Consider the following 14,634-nt stretch of genomic DNA (forward strand, 5'->3'; position numbering starts at 1 on the left):
GTTTATAGCCAAATGATTGCAATCTAATAATTTCTTTGCCTGAATTTATTTACAAACATTTCAAAGACACCAAGAACTTTTCTCTTTAGCATTTTTACAAAGTTCAACTGCTGTTCCCTCCAGCAACTACAGAGTTAACTCTTCACTTTCCCTTAAATCACTTGCTTGTTTTTCAACAGCCACTTACCAATTCAAATCACCATTTCAAATATCCTTCTGAGTACAGTCGAACCCATTTATCTCGACCTCGGTTAACTTGCCAATCGTATTAAGTCGACGTTTTAGAAGTGGAACCGCCAAATTCTCTCTTTGTCTTAGCATTTTCTCATCGGTTATGTCGATTCTTTTATGTCGCCGAACCCTAATATCTCGAGCACAAAAGAGGGCCAAATTTGCCACTTAGCGTCGGTTATCTCGATCCCCATGACCAATCGCCGGCTTTTGAAAATGTTAGTTATCGATGTTACGTACCCCTCACCCAGGGTGCGTCTTATATATTAGTATATAAATAAAAATGATCGTACTTGGTTCACTGCGCATGTGCTGAGTTCACGTAGCACGTGATCACGGTCCGTATGGTCGTTCACTCCCATGCAAGTTCACTCATTCTTGTTGATCTTGTCTGAAGGATAACATGCTGTAGCTATTCTGTTTATTTTTTCCCTTCTAAAAATGTCTGGAGGTGTTAAGAGAAAACTGGACAATCAGTCAATAGAGAAAAAGTATGAAATCATACTGCAGCTAGAAAAAGGAACAAAACCGGCAGACCTTAGTCGTCAGCATGGCATTCCAGCAAACACCATTTCAGGATGGAAAAAGAAGGCCGACGTGATAAAGCAAATGTATGAGAAGTCTGTCTTTGATCCAGCAAGAAAAAAACTTAGAGTGGCTGAGCACAAAGATGTCGACGATGCACTGTTTCAATGGTTCACAAATACGCGAGCAACAAACCTTCCCGTCAATGGTCCCTTGCTGATGGAGAAGGCGGACATCCTTGCTGCAAAGCTAGGACACCCTGACTTTAAAGCAAGTCGGGGTGGCTGGATCGTTTCAAAAAGAGGCACAACATTGTCTTCAAAGCAATTTGTGGAGAGAGCGCTGCGGTTCAACAGGAACAAGTGGATTCATGGCTGAAGACTCAAATGCGCACAATTTTGGATACCTATGAGACTCGGAACATTTTTAATGCTGATGAAACTGGGGTGTTTTGGAAATGCCTTCCAGACAAGACTATGGCGTTTCGTGGGGAGGCTTGTCATGGTGGAAAAAAGTCGAAGGACCGACTTACAGTGCTAGTTGCTGCTAACATGGATGGAAGCCAAAAACTCCCGCTCTACGTTATAGGAAAGTCCAAGAATCCCAGATGCTTTAAGCAGACCAAAGTTCTCCAATGTGATTACGATGGCCAGCCAAGCGCCTGGATCACAGGAGATCTATTCAGTGCATGGGTGAAAAAGTGGGACAGGAAGTTCCAAGCAGAGAAAAGGAAGGTGGCACTGATCGTGGACAACTGTAGAGCTCATCCGGATGTTCCTGGTCTCAAGGCCATTAAGATCTTTTACCTCCCACCTAACACAACGAGTAAGCTCCAACCAATGGACCAGGGGATAATCCAAGTGCTTAAGGTGTACTACAGGAAAATGTTGATGCGCCAATACCTGCTCCATGATGAAAAGAAGGCACAGTACACCCCTTCCCTTCTAGATGCAATGAACTTCCTGAGATCAGCCTGGAATGACGTGAAGAAGGAAACAATCTCAAACTGCTGGATGCACTGCATCATTCAGGATATTTCCGATGATGAGTTTCAGGCACAGTGCCGTGCAGCCGCAGAAGAACTCGCGGAAGTAGCGGGAAAATCAAGCCTTACAGATGCTATCTTGGAAGAGGAGGCACAGGAGTTAGCCATCACTGTCCAGGAATTCCGAGATTACATAGAAATCGACAAAGACGTCGTTACTGATGGCGTGATCACCGATGAAGACATTGTATCAAGTGTGCAGTCAGCACAGGCAAGCACATCTGCATGTGGCAATGACAAAGAAGATGAAGAAGATGCGGACGAAGATTTGGAACCAATTCCCTCAGCTGGTGAGGTGGTAGAAATGCTACAGAAAATTCGACGGTATGGTTCTTTTGTAGGAGATGAAACTGTTTTAGACAGCATAAATAATATTGAAGCATTTGTTTTCAAGCAGACTGTTAAAGGCAAAAAGCAACAAAGCATTTTAGACTTTGTAAAGAAACCATAGTAACCGCGTATACGATACTTTTCAGAGCTGTGTCAGAGTGAAATGACTCGCGAATTTAATTTTGACACTGGTTAGCTTTTTGTAAAAATGAACTACACCCCGCACGTTTTTTGTGATTTTGTGAGCGATCTTTGTGTTTGCAATGTTGGAGAATATAATAAAGGTTTGTATCGAGAATCGACGGTGGTTTGTATTGTATACTGGTAAATCTCTGCTGTTAGTTGGTGCACATATGCCTTTTGTTGTTAGCAAACATGTATGTACATTTTTATAGCATGCCGATCGCTTCATCAAACAAATCGCGTGCATGTACATTCTCATTTATTAACGCACATCATGTACATAAAGAAATTTCAAGCACATGTTAATATATTGCCGCCATATGGGTTTTCGTTTATCTCGATCATCGGTTATCTCGAAGCTTTTTGGCAAACCCCTAGGTCGGCAAAATAACCGGGTTCAACTGTATTTGAAATCCCCATTCTTATACTTACTTACTCCTTCCTTCCACTACACCCTCTCAAAAGTTTCCAACCTGTTTTCCAATCTCTCTGTCTGTTGCCTGCCCGCCTGGGCCCGATCCTGCTTTTCTCGCTGAACCGTCCCTTCCATGGGCACCAACTTGTTCCACTACCAGTTTTAACTAGGAGGGTGGGCTTCTCAACTAGCCCCCACCCTTCTGGTCTTTTCCCTAAAACATTTTTACTCACAAGACTACCCGAGTCCTCCCTTTTCTTCAACTACTCTATTGCCCAGTTCTGCTACAACTGCTTTTTCCTCATGACCACAAAACATTCATCCACTTACGATACCTTCCCTTACATGAATCACCTGAAGGGTCCAACCCACACTTTGGGGGCATTATCCCTCAAACCCAGGAGGTAAACGCACTTACCGCCCGGAGTGGCCGCGTCCGGCAGTTGGACTTTCCCCTCTTCTGGAACCGTCTTGCCTCCGTGTCGTTTGGAGTTCTCTATAGAGGGGGCGCAGCTGTCCCGGCCGATTGTGGCGACCCGGAGCTCGAGCAAACCAACAGCTCGAGGTGGCCACTCTCCTGAGTCGTCCTCGGCCGTCGGTCAGCGCCCCCTATGGGGAGAGAAGTCCCGGCAGAGTCGCCAATTTTAGCCAAAAGGGCTCATTTCCCCCTGGAGCTTACCTAATTACACCAAGGAGGCACGGAAGACAGGAAGACGAGTACCACTCCCTTTATTGATCGGTCAGCTGAGCGGGTGCTCTCATCGGCTAGTGCCAGAAGAGAGACACCCTTTACATGGCCGAACGGGCCCCTTTTTATAACCAGTAACAAACAACTTAGTCTACATCCTTCCACGTCATTTGGCTGACCTATAGAACCTGCAAATGTATCTATTAGGGGATAATTGGATACACAGGATACATTTATCATTCTGAAGGGGAAACAAGATACATCCGTTGACCCTTTGTACTAAATACTTTGGAAACATACATGGGAACGCAGCTGCATACATTTGGGGAGCCAAACAAGCCCGTAGGGGATAAGCAGATAGCTGACATAGGTAAATACACGTCCGTTGTTTTATTAAGTTCTTTAAGCTTTCCAACATTAGCTTTGACATAAATGGGGTTCCTTGGTCTGTTAATATCTCCCCACTTGGGCAAAGATCCCCACCAGCTCTTTGGCTATTGTTTTAGAGCCTGTGTTCCGCAGGGGGGGGGGCTTCTGGGTAGCGAGTAGCATAGTCCAAAACAAATAGTATATATTGGTGGCCCCAAGCCATCTTCTCCAGGGGTCCCACTAGGTCCATTGCTATTCGCTCAAAGGGGACTTCTATGATGGGAAGGGATACTAAAGGTTCCCTCAGGTGGGAACGGGGAGTGTGCAGCTGACACTCCAGGCAGGACACACAGTACCTCCGCACTTCTTCATGTACTCCGGGCCAGAAGAACCGTCGCAGGACTCGTGCCAGGGTCTTCTCTATCCCCAAATGCCCAAAAAGATGACTATGAGCTAGACTTAATACAACATTCTGGTGTTTTTGAGGTACTTGGATCTGCTGTACCTCCAGCCCCTGTACTGGTGCAACCCGGTATAAGAGATTCTTCTTCATTATGAAGGGTTTTCCCTTCCACGGGGATCCCATCTATTTCAGTCACCTCCTTCCTAATGTTCTCGTACCTTGGGTCTTCAGCCTGGTCCCGTCCAAAATTTCCTCTCCTGGGGCTAATCTGCCCAAGATCTAGGAGCCCAGTCTCTGTTGCCTCTACTGGTTCAGAAGCGTTAGGGTGGGGGTCAGACTCGGGTGCTTCTCCCTCCTGGGTGGCCTCCTTTTCAGCTGCCTGGGTCCGCTTACCTACGAGAGCGACCCTCTGGCTTTGGGCCAGTATTCGGGTTCCCAATGCTTTAGCTGCCCTCCTTTCCCTTTTTGACGTTCTACCCTGTCTGGGAATGGAAAATAAATCTGGGGATATTTCAGAGAAGACTGGGGGTTGACAGTCACTGCGGAGGCCTCACTAACTTCAGGGTTCCCCTCTTTCTCTAATCCTTCTACTGGGAGTAAGTTTCCAAGCCCTGGGAAGTCCCTCCCTATGAGCACCGGGTATGGGAGTTTAGGGACTACACCTGCTGCTACCACAGTAGTATTCCCCTGAATCTCGAGTTTTACTGGGATGGTGGGTTAATAACCAACTGTCCCATGGATGCATGTTATCCGTGTATGCTTAGCCCGCAGCAACTGATTACACTTGACGAGCTTCCCCGAGACAAGCGTGATAGCACTCCCCGAATCAACCAGTGCTGTGGTCTCTACCTCATTTAGCTTTACTGGTCTGGTGTACAAACGTGGGGTTAGTGAGACCCCCACAAGGTGGATTAGGGAGCATGGGTCTGCCCAGTTCACCAAGTTACACTGCATCGTCGCCTCAGCATTGGGACGCTGTGCAGCTATATGTCCACAGCCCCCGCAGGCATAACATCTGTTTGGAGCCCTAGGCATTCCCCGGTCTCTTGGTTTGGGCAGTCTAATATCATGATCCTCTTCTCCCTCCGTGCTCCGACTCTTTGTGGCTTCTGGTGGGCCTTCAGCCCCTCTCTTTTTCCACCTGGGCCCTCCTGGTGGCCCAGTCACCCAAGCTCTAGGGCTTGGTGCTGCTAGTTTAACCCGGAGTGCCTCTTCCTTAACTGGTTGGGTCAGCTCCCTTGCCGTCCTTCACCTCTCTACCAGTGCAACAACCTCATCATAGCTGGAGGGTTTTTTCTGGCTTAGCCATGCACGAAGATCTGGCAGTAGTCCCCTCATGTATCGGTCAATGACCAGAACCTCTAGTATCTCTTCTGGACTCCATGACTCCATTAGCAACCACTTTCGTGCAAGATGGATGAGGTCAAACAATTGGGACCGCGGGGTTTTGTTTTCCTGGTACCTCCACTCATGATACCGTTGGGCCCGCACTGCAGTCGTTACCCAAGATCTGGCCAGGATCTCTGCTTTCAGCTGTGGGTAGTCTGCTGCAGCCTCTTCAGGCAGATCATAGTAAGCCTTCTGGGCCTCCCCACACAGGAATGGGGCAAGGATGCCAGACTACTGATATCAAGGCCAGGTCTCCCGTAGAGCTGTCCTCTCAAAGGCCAGAAGGTATGCCTCTACATCATCCTCCCGTGTCATTTTCTGCAGCCAATGGCTGGCCCGTATGATCTGCGTCCCATCATGGCCGTGGTTCAGCTCTGTAAGGGTCTTTACCTGGTTTACCAGTTCCTGCAACATAGCCCGGTCTTGAGAAGCCTGGTCCATCAGCAGGCGATTAGTCTCTTGCTGCAGCCACACTGCCTCCTGTTGGGCAGCTGCCTGGACATGGGTAGCCTCCTGCTGGGCTGCCATAGCTTGTATCAATGCCTGTACTAAGTCATTCATTGTGGTGAAAAAAAAATTAACCCTCTACCTTTTTTTTTTAAATCACCCTTCTTCTGCCACGCTGTGCACAGCAAATCCCACCCCTGACACCAGTTGTGACAAAGTTCCTCCTCTACCTTCGTGAGCCCTGTGCTTATTGGCAGATTGGCTCACCTCAGTGATCTTCCCCGCAGTCTGGATCAACTCCTCCTGTGTCTGAAAAGGAGTTGGGAGGTTTGATAAGTGATTTCTTGCCAGACAGGATGCTATCAAACTAAGGTTTCTTTAACCACCTTAAGATCCGGACAGGATCATCTTTCTAACAGCCCAATAGCACCTTATTTCCGTGTGACTGGTTTGGGATGTGAGGATATGACCCTTCGCTTCCCAGCTTATGGCTGCCCCTGCTGCTTAGCCAAAGGCCTTAGCCTAAGAACAAGGCCTCAGACTATCCTAGTGAGAGAAGGCCCATACACAGGCGGACTGTGATTTTGATTCTTTGTTTTTATACCACTGTAAGTAGCTAAGTGATAAAAATACACCTAAGTTCTTAATGTATAGGCTTTACAGGCAGGCCTGAATATCTGTATTCTAACGGTGGGTTCTATCCCTTCCCCCATTCTGTGTCTGTCTTGTCTATTTAGATTGTAAATTCTTCAGGGAATGGGCCATCTACTATTCTCTGTTTGTACTTTGCCTAGCACAATGAGGACCCAGTGTTAGCTGGTCCTTAGGCACTAAGATAATCCATATGATTTATAATAATAATAACTCTTCTGCCACTTTGAGCCAGGGAAGCTGGCCTTGGGATGTTACTGCTTAAAAATGAGCTGGGGTTAAAACCATGGAATATTCTTTGTGACAAGTATCCCACAAATTCCACTCACCTCTCTTGTTTTCTTTGCTTTGAGCAGGGTTTCCAATTTCCAAACCTGAAGTGATCTCACAGCTGGAACGAGGGGAGGAGCCATGGGTCCTGGACCTCCATGGCTCTGAGAAAGAAGTGTCTCCGAGAGCTGCCTCCACAGGTGAGGAATTGGTTAAACCAGCTCAAAAACTGTTTGGGAATGCAGGAAATATTTGGGATGCCCTACAAATACCCTCTGAGCTCTCCAAGTTCAGGATTGTTCCCTGCAGTTGCAGAATCATTATGGGAGATGTCACTCATGGCTTTCCTCCTATTCTGACTGACAACTGGCAGCAGGTCCTTCCCTGATCTCACTTTCCCCTGAGTGTTCTGGTGAGATGCAGACCAAAACTTATCCCTTTCTTTGTCCTCCCAGGAAGGGTTTGGGGAAAATCAGCTCCTGATAGATTCGATCTCTCCCACACATATTTTGACTTGTTCACCCCTTTTTCCATTCCTCTCTCTGAGATTTCCTTTCTTTCCGGTGCAGGGAGTGACCTATGTCTGGATTCTCTATATTTCCCATCACATGGTAGGATGGTGAGTGAGAATGAGGAGGAGAAACCCCATCAGGAAGATGCTGAGCAAGTAGAACCACATGGAACATTATCAGGAAGATCCAAAGGGAATGTTTCCAGGAGTTGTGCACTTCCAGAAAAAGCAAAAGCCTGTGAGACTCAGGAGAGGCTAGAGGAAAACTTCAGTAGCCTCTCAGACCTTATCACAAGTGAGAGAATCAACTTGGAAGAGACACGCTACACATGCCACGAGTGCGGGAAAAGCTTCAATTGGAGATCTGCCCTTATCACACATCAGACAATCCACACAGGGGAGACGCCCTACACATGCTCTGAGTGTGGGAAAAGCTTCAATCAGAGCTCAAACCTTATCAGACATCGGAGAATCCACACAGGAGAGACGCCCTACAGATGCTCTGCGTGTGGGAAAAGCTTCAATCAGAGCTCAAGCCTTATCACACACCAGAGAATCCACACAGGAGAGAAGCCCTACACATGCTCTGAGTGCGGGAACAGCTTCAGTCAGAGCTCAGACCTTATCAGACATAAAAGAATCCACACTGGTGAGACACCTTACATGTGCTCTGAGTGTGGGAAAAACTTCAGTCGGAGCTCAGACCTTATCAAACATTGGCGAATCCACACGGGGGAGACACCCTACACATGCACCAAATGCGGTAAAAACTTCAATCAGCGTTCAAACCTTATCACACACCAGAGAATCCACACAGGAGAGAAGCCCTACACATGCTCTGAGTGCGGGAACAGCTTCAGTCAGAGCTCAGACCTTATCACACATCAGACAATCCACACAGGTGAGACACCGTACACGTGCTCTGAGTGTGGGAAAAACTTCAGTCGGAGCTCACACCTTATCAGACATCACAAAATCCACACAGGAGAGACACCGTACACATGCTCTGAGTGCAGGAAAAGCTTCAGTTGCAGCTCAGACCTTATCAGACATCAGAGAATCCACACAGGAGAGAAGCCCTACACATGCGCCAAGTGTGGTAAAAACTTCAATCGGCGCTCAAACCTTATCACGCATCAGAGAATCCACACAGGTGAGAAGCCCTACACATGCTCTGCGTGTGGGAAAAGCTTCAATGATAGCTCAGGCCTTATTAGACATCAGAAAGTCCACAGCAGAGAGAATTGTAATAAATCCCTTGACTAGGGCTGGCCAAAGATTTTTTTTTGATCACATTTGATAATTCCCACAAAGTGATTTTTGCGCCATCTTCACCATGGCGCCTCAGCTCCACCAGATCAGTTGCCTGATTCTGCCTTTTGCAATTCACCCTTCTTTGGGGTCAGTCCTGTGATCTTTTCTGTCAACTCCTTTCCTTTTGAGTCATAGGAGTGTGTGTCCCTCCTGCCAGGATTGTTCATCACCTCCAGGTGGGAGAGAGGTTTGATCCCAACAAGCTACACTGAGGCAAAAACTATCTGTGCCTTACATCCACTAGAGTTGTACATGGCGTTGGCTGCTCAAGTTAGTGATTTTGGTGTAAAAAGACAATTATAGTTGTAGAGCAGGTGCAGCCCAGGTGCTGTGGTTGGCATTAGCTTTCCCATTGACCTGACCTAAACTCCATCACTTTTCCTAGTCTAAACAAATCCTGAGCATCACGGTTATACTGTGCCCCCATTTCAAAGCAATTGTTAGTCATCAGGTTCCCTTTTGGGGAAGAAATTGTTTCATTCCCAGTTGCTGTATTGTTGCTTCACATTGTGTTGGAGAGCAGATATTTTTACTACCATTTTCCTCATTTAAAATATATTGAACTATAACAAAGAGCAGGAACAGGGCAGGGATAGGGAAAATGTCATTGCACCTGCTGTAACAACAGAAGTGTTTAGGGTAAGGCAGAGGGATTCCCATATTCCCCATCACCATTCCAATCCCCCCTGTTGTTCAGTTGGTTAGGTTAATATTTTTTCTAAAGGTCTGGGAAGAGGATTCCCTAGTAAATGACTGGTAACTAAGCAAAATACCCATGCATTGGTCTCCCAAAGCAGTTGTGGCCAAGGCCCTGCAAGAGGTCACTCCTGAAGATATCTCCTTTGTAATCAGCTGCATGTTGCCTATTGTTTGGGAAATGCAATCCATTTCTAGGTAGAGATGGGGGGGAAATGGAAATGACATTTCTGTTCAGCTCACACCTGGGAGATGCTGCAATTGTATAGAAAATGAAATCCATGTTGAATGTGATATAGCTGCAAAAAGATACCTATTTTTAATAGAGACCTGACATTTGGTGTCTTACAGGATTCTAAGCCGCACCTGAATTTAGTCCCTAATTTAAATCTGTGCCTCCAGATTAAAGAAATAAAAGGGCATATTTGGGGGAGTTATACCTCATTATCGCTACTGACATGTTGTGTGATTGGTGAAGAATTCTACGCCAGAGAAGTGTAAAATTACTCCAAGTAAGGTCAAAGATTTGACAAGAACTCGGTTGGAAATTGCGGGTAGTGGTGGTTGATTTTCACCCCAGAGATGGAAGCTATGGTGATCTGTGGCCCAGGTAAACTCTCTTTAGAACTCTGCTCCCTAGTTAAGTGGCATTGGTCACACTCCTAAAAGACGCCATGATTAAATTGGACACAACTGTCTTTTATCATTTGTATCCAAAGTTTCATGAAGCACAGAGAGAATCATAGAAGATTAGGGTTGGAAGAGACCTCAGGAGGTATCTGGTCCAACCCCCTGTTCAAAGCAGGACCAAACCCAACTAAATCATCCCAGCCAGGGCTTTGTAAAGCTGGGCCTTAAAAACCTCTCAGGATGGAGATGCCACTACCTTCCTAGGGAACCCATTCCAGTGCTTCACCACCCTCCTAGTGAAATAGTGTTTCCTAATATCCAACCTAGTCCTCCCCCACTACAACTTGAGACCATTGCCCATTGTTCTGTCATCTGGCACCACTGAGAAGAGCTGAGCTCCATCCTCTCTGGAACCCCCCTTCAGGCAGTTGAGGGCTGCTATCAACTCCCCCCCCTCACTCTTCTCTTCTGCAGCCTAAACAAGCCCAGTTCTTCAGCCTTTCCTCATCAGTCACATGACCCAGCCCCCTAATAATTTTTGTTGCCATCTGCTGGACAACATTTGTGGACAATTTTTCCACATCTCTGTAGTGGGAGGCCCAAAAGTGGACGCAATACTCCAGATATGGCTTCACCAGTGCCGAACAGAGGGGAATAATCTTCTCTCGATCTGCTAGCAATGCTCCTACTAATGCAGCCCCATATGCTGTTAGCCTTCTTGGCAACAAGGGCACACTGCTGACTCATATCCAGCTTCTCATCCACTATAATCCCCAGGTCCTTTTCTGAAGAACTGCTGCTTAGCCAGCCAGTCCCCATCCTGTAGTAATGTATGGGATTCTTCCATCCTAAGTGCAGGACTCTGCACTTGTCTTTGTTGAACCTCATCAGATTTCTTTTGGCCCAATGCACTAATTTGTCTAGGTCACTTTGGACCCATGTTTACCCTCCAGCCTATCTGCCTCTTGCCCCAGCTTGGTGTCATCTGCGAACTTGCTGAGGGTGCAATCTATCCCATCATCCAGATCATTAATAAGTATGTTGAAGAAAACCGGCCCCAGGACCGACCCCTGGGGCACACCGCTTAATACTGGCTGCCAACTAGACATTGAGCCATTAATCATTGAGCCATTGAGCCTGACAATCTAGCCAGCTTTCTGTCCACTGTGTCAGAGCTCTGACCTTGCCCCCGTGGGACTTGCGCTTCTAGGAGGTTTATGCCAGCCTCAGTGGCTCACTGTGACCCTCCACATAGCCCTTCTATCTCTAGGGCCAGTGTTACAGTCTACTGAGCCCTTTTCATCATAGGCCAGCAAGGAGGTTGGGGCGAGAACTCCCACAGTCTCTGTTGTCCCTGGGGGCTTATTTCAGAACAGTTTAGCCTCCTGTCCTGACAGGGGCCTGACTTCCCCTCCCAGGAGGTTCCTGTAGTGGTGGGTTGGGGGGAACCTAGGCCCGCCCTTTACTCCAGGTTCCGGCCCAGGGACTCTAATGGTAGCAGTTGTTGGCAGCCAACCTTTCACTGCCAGAGTTGCTACATTTCCCTGGGCCACTTCCCCATAGCTCTCCTGCTTCTCCCTTCTTCACCCTTACCTTAGGGCTCCTTTACCAATGGTTTGAGGGTGTCTTCATTAACCAGTCCTTCAGCCGCACTTCCTCTCCTCTGGCTCCCTGGCTGTCTTCTGCCTGACTGGAGTGAGCCCTTTTTATAGTATCAGTGGGGCCTTAATTAGAATCAGCTGGTCACATTAGCTTAATGGCCTCACCTGACTCTTTACAGGTTAATTAGAGTCAGGTGTTCTCATTAGCCTGGAGCAGCCCCTGCTCTTGTCAGTCAGGGAACAGAAAACTGTTAATCCAGTGGCCAGTATATCTGCCTTCTGCTATACCCAACTGGCCTGGGTCTGTCACATATCCCTCCCCTGGCTCAACACCAAGGGGTTGGACAGCTTGGGACGCCAGACAGTGTATGCATGAAAAGCCATTGGCATTGCCATGGCAACTCCCTGCTCTGTGCTCTAAGCGGAACTGGAAAGATTGGAGAGATAAGAACCACGTGGTTACCCTTGTGTTCCTTTCCTTGTTCCATTGCATCCATTGAAGAAGGGCATTGGTCAGTCACAAGGATAAATCTGCGCTCCAGCGGGTAATAACGCAACTTTTCCATGGCCCACTTTACGGTGAGGCACTCTCTTTCTCTCTCTACTACTGCATATTTTTGTTCCCTCGGAAGGAGTTTCCTACTGAGGTAGAGAACTGGGTGTTCCTCCTCCCCAACCATCTGCAACAGGATGGCCTCTAACCCTATCTTAGATGCATCTGTCCGTAGGATGAAGTCCTTCGTGAAACCTGGGGCTGTCAATACAGGGTTACTGCAGAGGGCAGGCCGTAGGTCCACAAATGCTCTCTCTGCTGCATCGGACCATCTGACTGGATCAGAACAATGGGCCTTCACTAAGTCCATTAGGGGACTTGCCCTTGTAGCAAAATGGGGGATGAAACGCCGGATCCCCCCACCATCCCTAGGAATGCTTGGACCTGCTTCTTACGACTCGGCCAAGGCCAATTTTGAATGGCTTCTAACTTATTCAGTTGGGGTTTTACCAGACCTTTTCCTACCACGTAGCCAAAATATTTGGCCTCCGTGAACCCTACAGCGCACTTAACAGGGTTCGCCATAAAGCCAGCTCAACGGAAGGTATCAAGGACTGCCCCCACTTTTTCCAAGTGGGTCTCCCAGTCTGGGGTATGAATCACCACGTCATCCAAGTAGGCCGCAGCATAACTGGTATGGGGGCATAATAACTTGTCCATGAGGCGGTGAAAGGTAGCTGGAGCCCCATGTAGTCCAAAGGGAAGGACTGTATATCGGAAGAGACCCTCTGATGTAGAAAACACTGTCTATTCCTTTGCAACTTCGGCTAGGGGAATCTGCCAGTACCCCTTTGTCAAGTCTATGGTTGTCAAGTACCGGACGTTCCCCAGACGGTCCACTAGTTCGTCTATGCGGGGTATAGGGTAGGCATCAAACTGGGATATCTCATTTAGTCGACGGACGTCATTGCAGAACCTTGTGGTGCCATCAGGTTTGGGCATCAACACTACTGAGCTGGACCACTGACTGTGGGATTCTTCGATGATCCCCATCTCCAGCATTTTCCTGACTTCTGCTTTTATTTCCTCCCTTTTGACTGCTGGCACCCGGTAGGGCCTCATAGTTACTCTGGCCCCGGGGTTTGTGATGATGTGGTGATATGTCCCGGTTGTGCGACCCGGCTTTGTCGAGAATACATCTTGATATTGGGCAATCATCTCAGTTACCTCTTTCTTCTGGACTGTTGTTAGATCAGGAGACACCCTCACCTGTTCATGATTTTTGTTCCCTGGGTGCAGCTCTTCTCAAATCACTGTGCATGCCTCTTGCGCATGCCATGATTTCAGAAGTTGACGTGTTATATCTGCTCTATTTTTCGACGTCCTGGTTGTCGCACCTTGTAATTTACTTTCCGTACAGGTTCAACTATTTCATAGGGCCCTTGCCCCTGGGCCAACAACTTACTTTCGGCCATGGGTACCAGTACCATTACTCGGTCACTGGGTTGAAACTGACGAAGCTTGGCTTGATGGTCGTAGTAGGTTCTCTGGGCCTCTTGGGCCTTCTCTAGGTTCTCCCTTACTATGGGAGTGACCCGGGCTATCCAGTCCCTCATCTGTAGTACATGTTCTATTACGTTCGTCCCCTCACTGGGTTCCTCCTCCCAAATTTCCTTGGCTATGTCCAGAATGCCTCAAGGGTTGTGTCTATACAACAGCTCAAAGGGGGAGAATCCGGTGGAAGCTTGGGGGACTTCACAGATGGCGAACATGAGGTATGGTAGTAGGTTGTCCCAATCTTTCCCATCCTTGCTTACCACCTTTCTTATCATGGCCTTGAGAGTTTGGTTAAATCTTTCCACCAGACCAGGGGTCTGCAACCCGCGGCTCCGGAGCCGCATGCAGCTCTTCAGCCTCCTTGTTGTGGCTCCCTTCGGCCTTGACAAAAGAAAAAAAAAAAAGAAAAAAAAAGAATAACGGTTATTTATTAATTTAATTTTTATTTATATATTATTTTATTTTTGTTTATTTTGTTGCACAGTTATCTTGGAGTTCGAGGTGATACTTTAACATCGAATTTTTAATTTTTTTTTATAATTTGTCAATTAAAATATGCGTCACATCCATGTCTATAGCCCTCGCCTTTACCTGCAGGCAGCTTCTTGAGTGTGCGACTCCCGTGGTAAGCTAACCATGAATACATCCCAAAAAAGAAAAATCTCAGAAGAAAATAGAGAGTTTAATTCTGCATGGACAGATTTCTTTGCCTTCACTGCCAACGACGCTGGCTTACCTGTGTGCTTGATATGTGGCGAGAAATTAGCAAACAACAAAAAATGTAACGTTGAAAGACATTTTCAAAACAAGCACTCAGCATTTTCTGAAAAGTACCCAACTGAAGATGGGCGAAAGAGAGCGATTTCGGAACTACTACGGAAAGTTG

The 14,634-nt window shown here is 47.3% G+C and overlaps 1 protein-coding gene and 1 pseudogene across 1 annotated transcript; one reads left to right on the top strand and one right to left on the bottom strand.

Annotated features, from left to right (window-relative positions):
• LOC120388902 overlaps positions 1–14,634 on the bottom strand; it is a 194,104-nt pseudogene that overhangs the window by 41,626 nt on the left and 137,844 nt on the right.
• On the top strand, positions 7,788–8,723 carry LOC120388594 (zinc finger protein 271-like; the record flags this gene model as incomplete). Its single annotated transcript, XM_039510511.1, has 1 exon — positions 7,788–8,723. A coding segment is annotated over one exon (936 nt), but the record flags the coding sequence as incomplete, so codon positions are not given.

This window comes from Mauremys reevesii, linkage group 22 (assembly GCF_016161935.1).
Source record: "Mauremys reevesii isolate NIE-2019 linkage group 22, ASM1616193v1, whole genome shotgun sequence".
Classification (NCBI taxonomy): domain Eukaryota; kingdom Metazoa; phylum Chordata; order Testudines; family Geoemydidae; genus Mauremys; species Mauremys reevesii.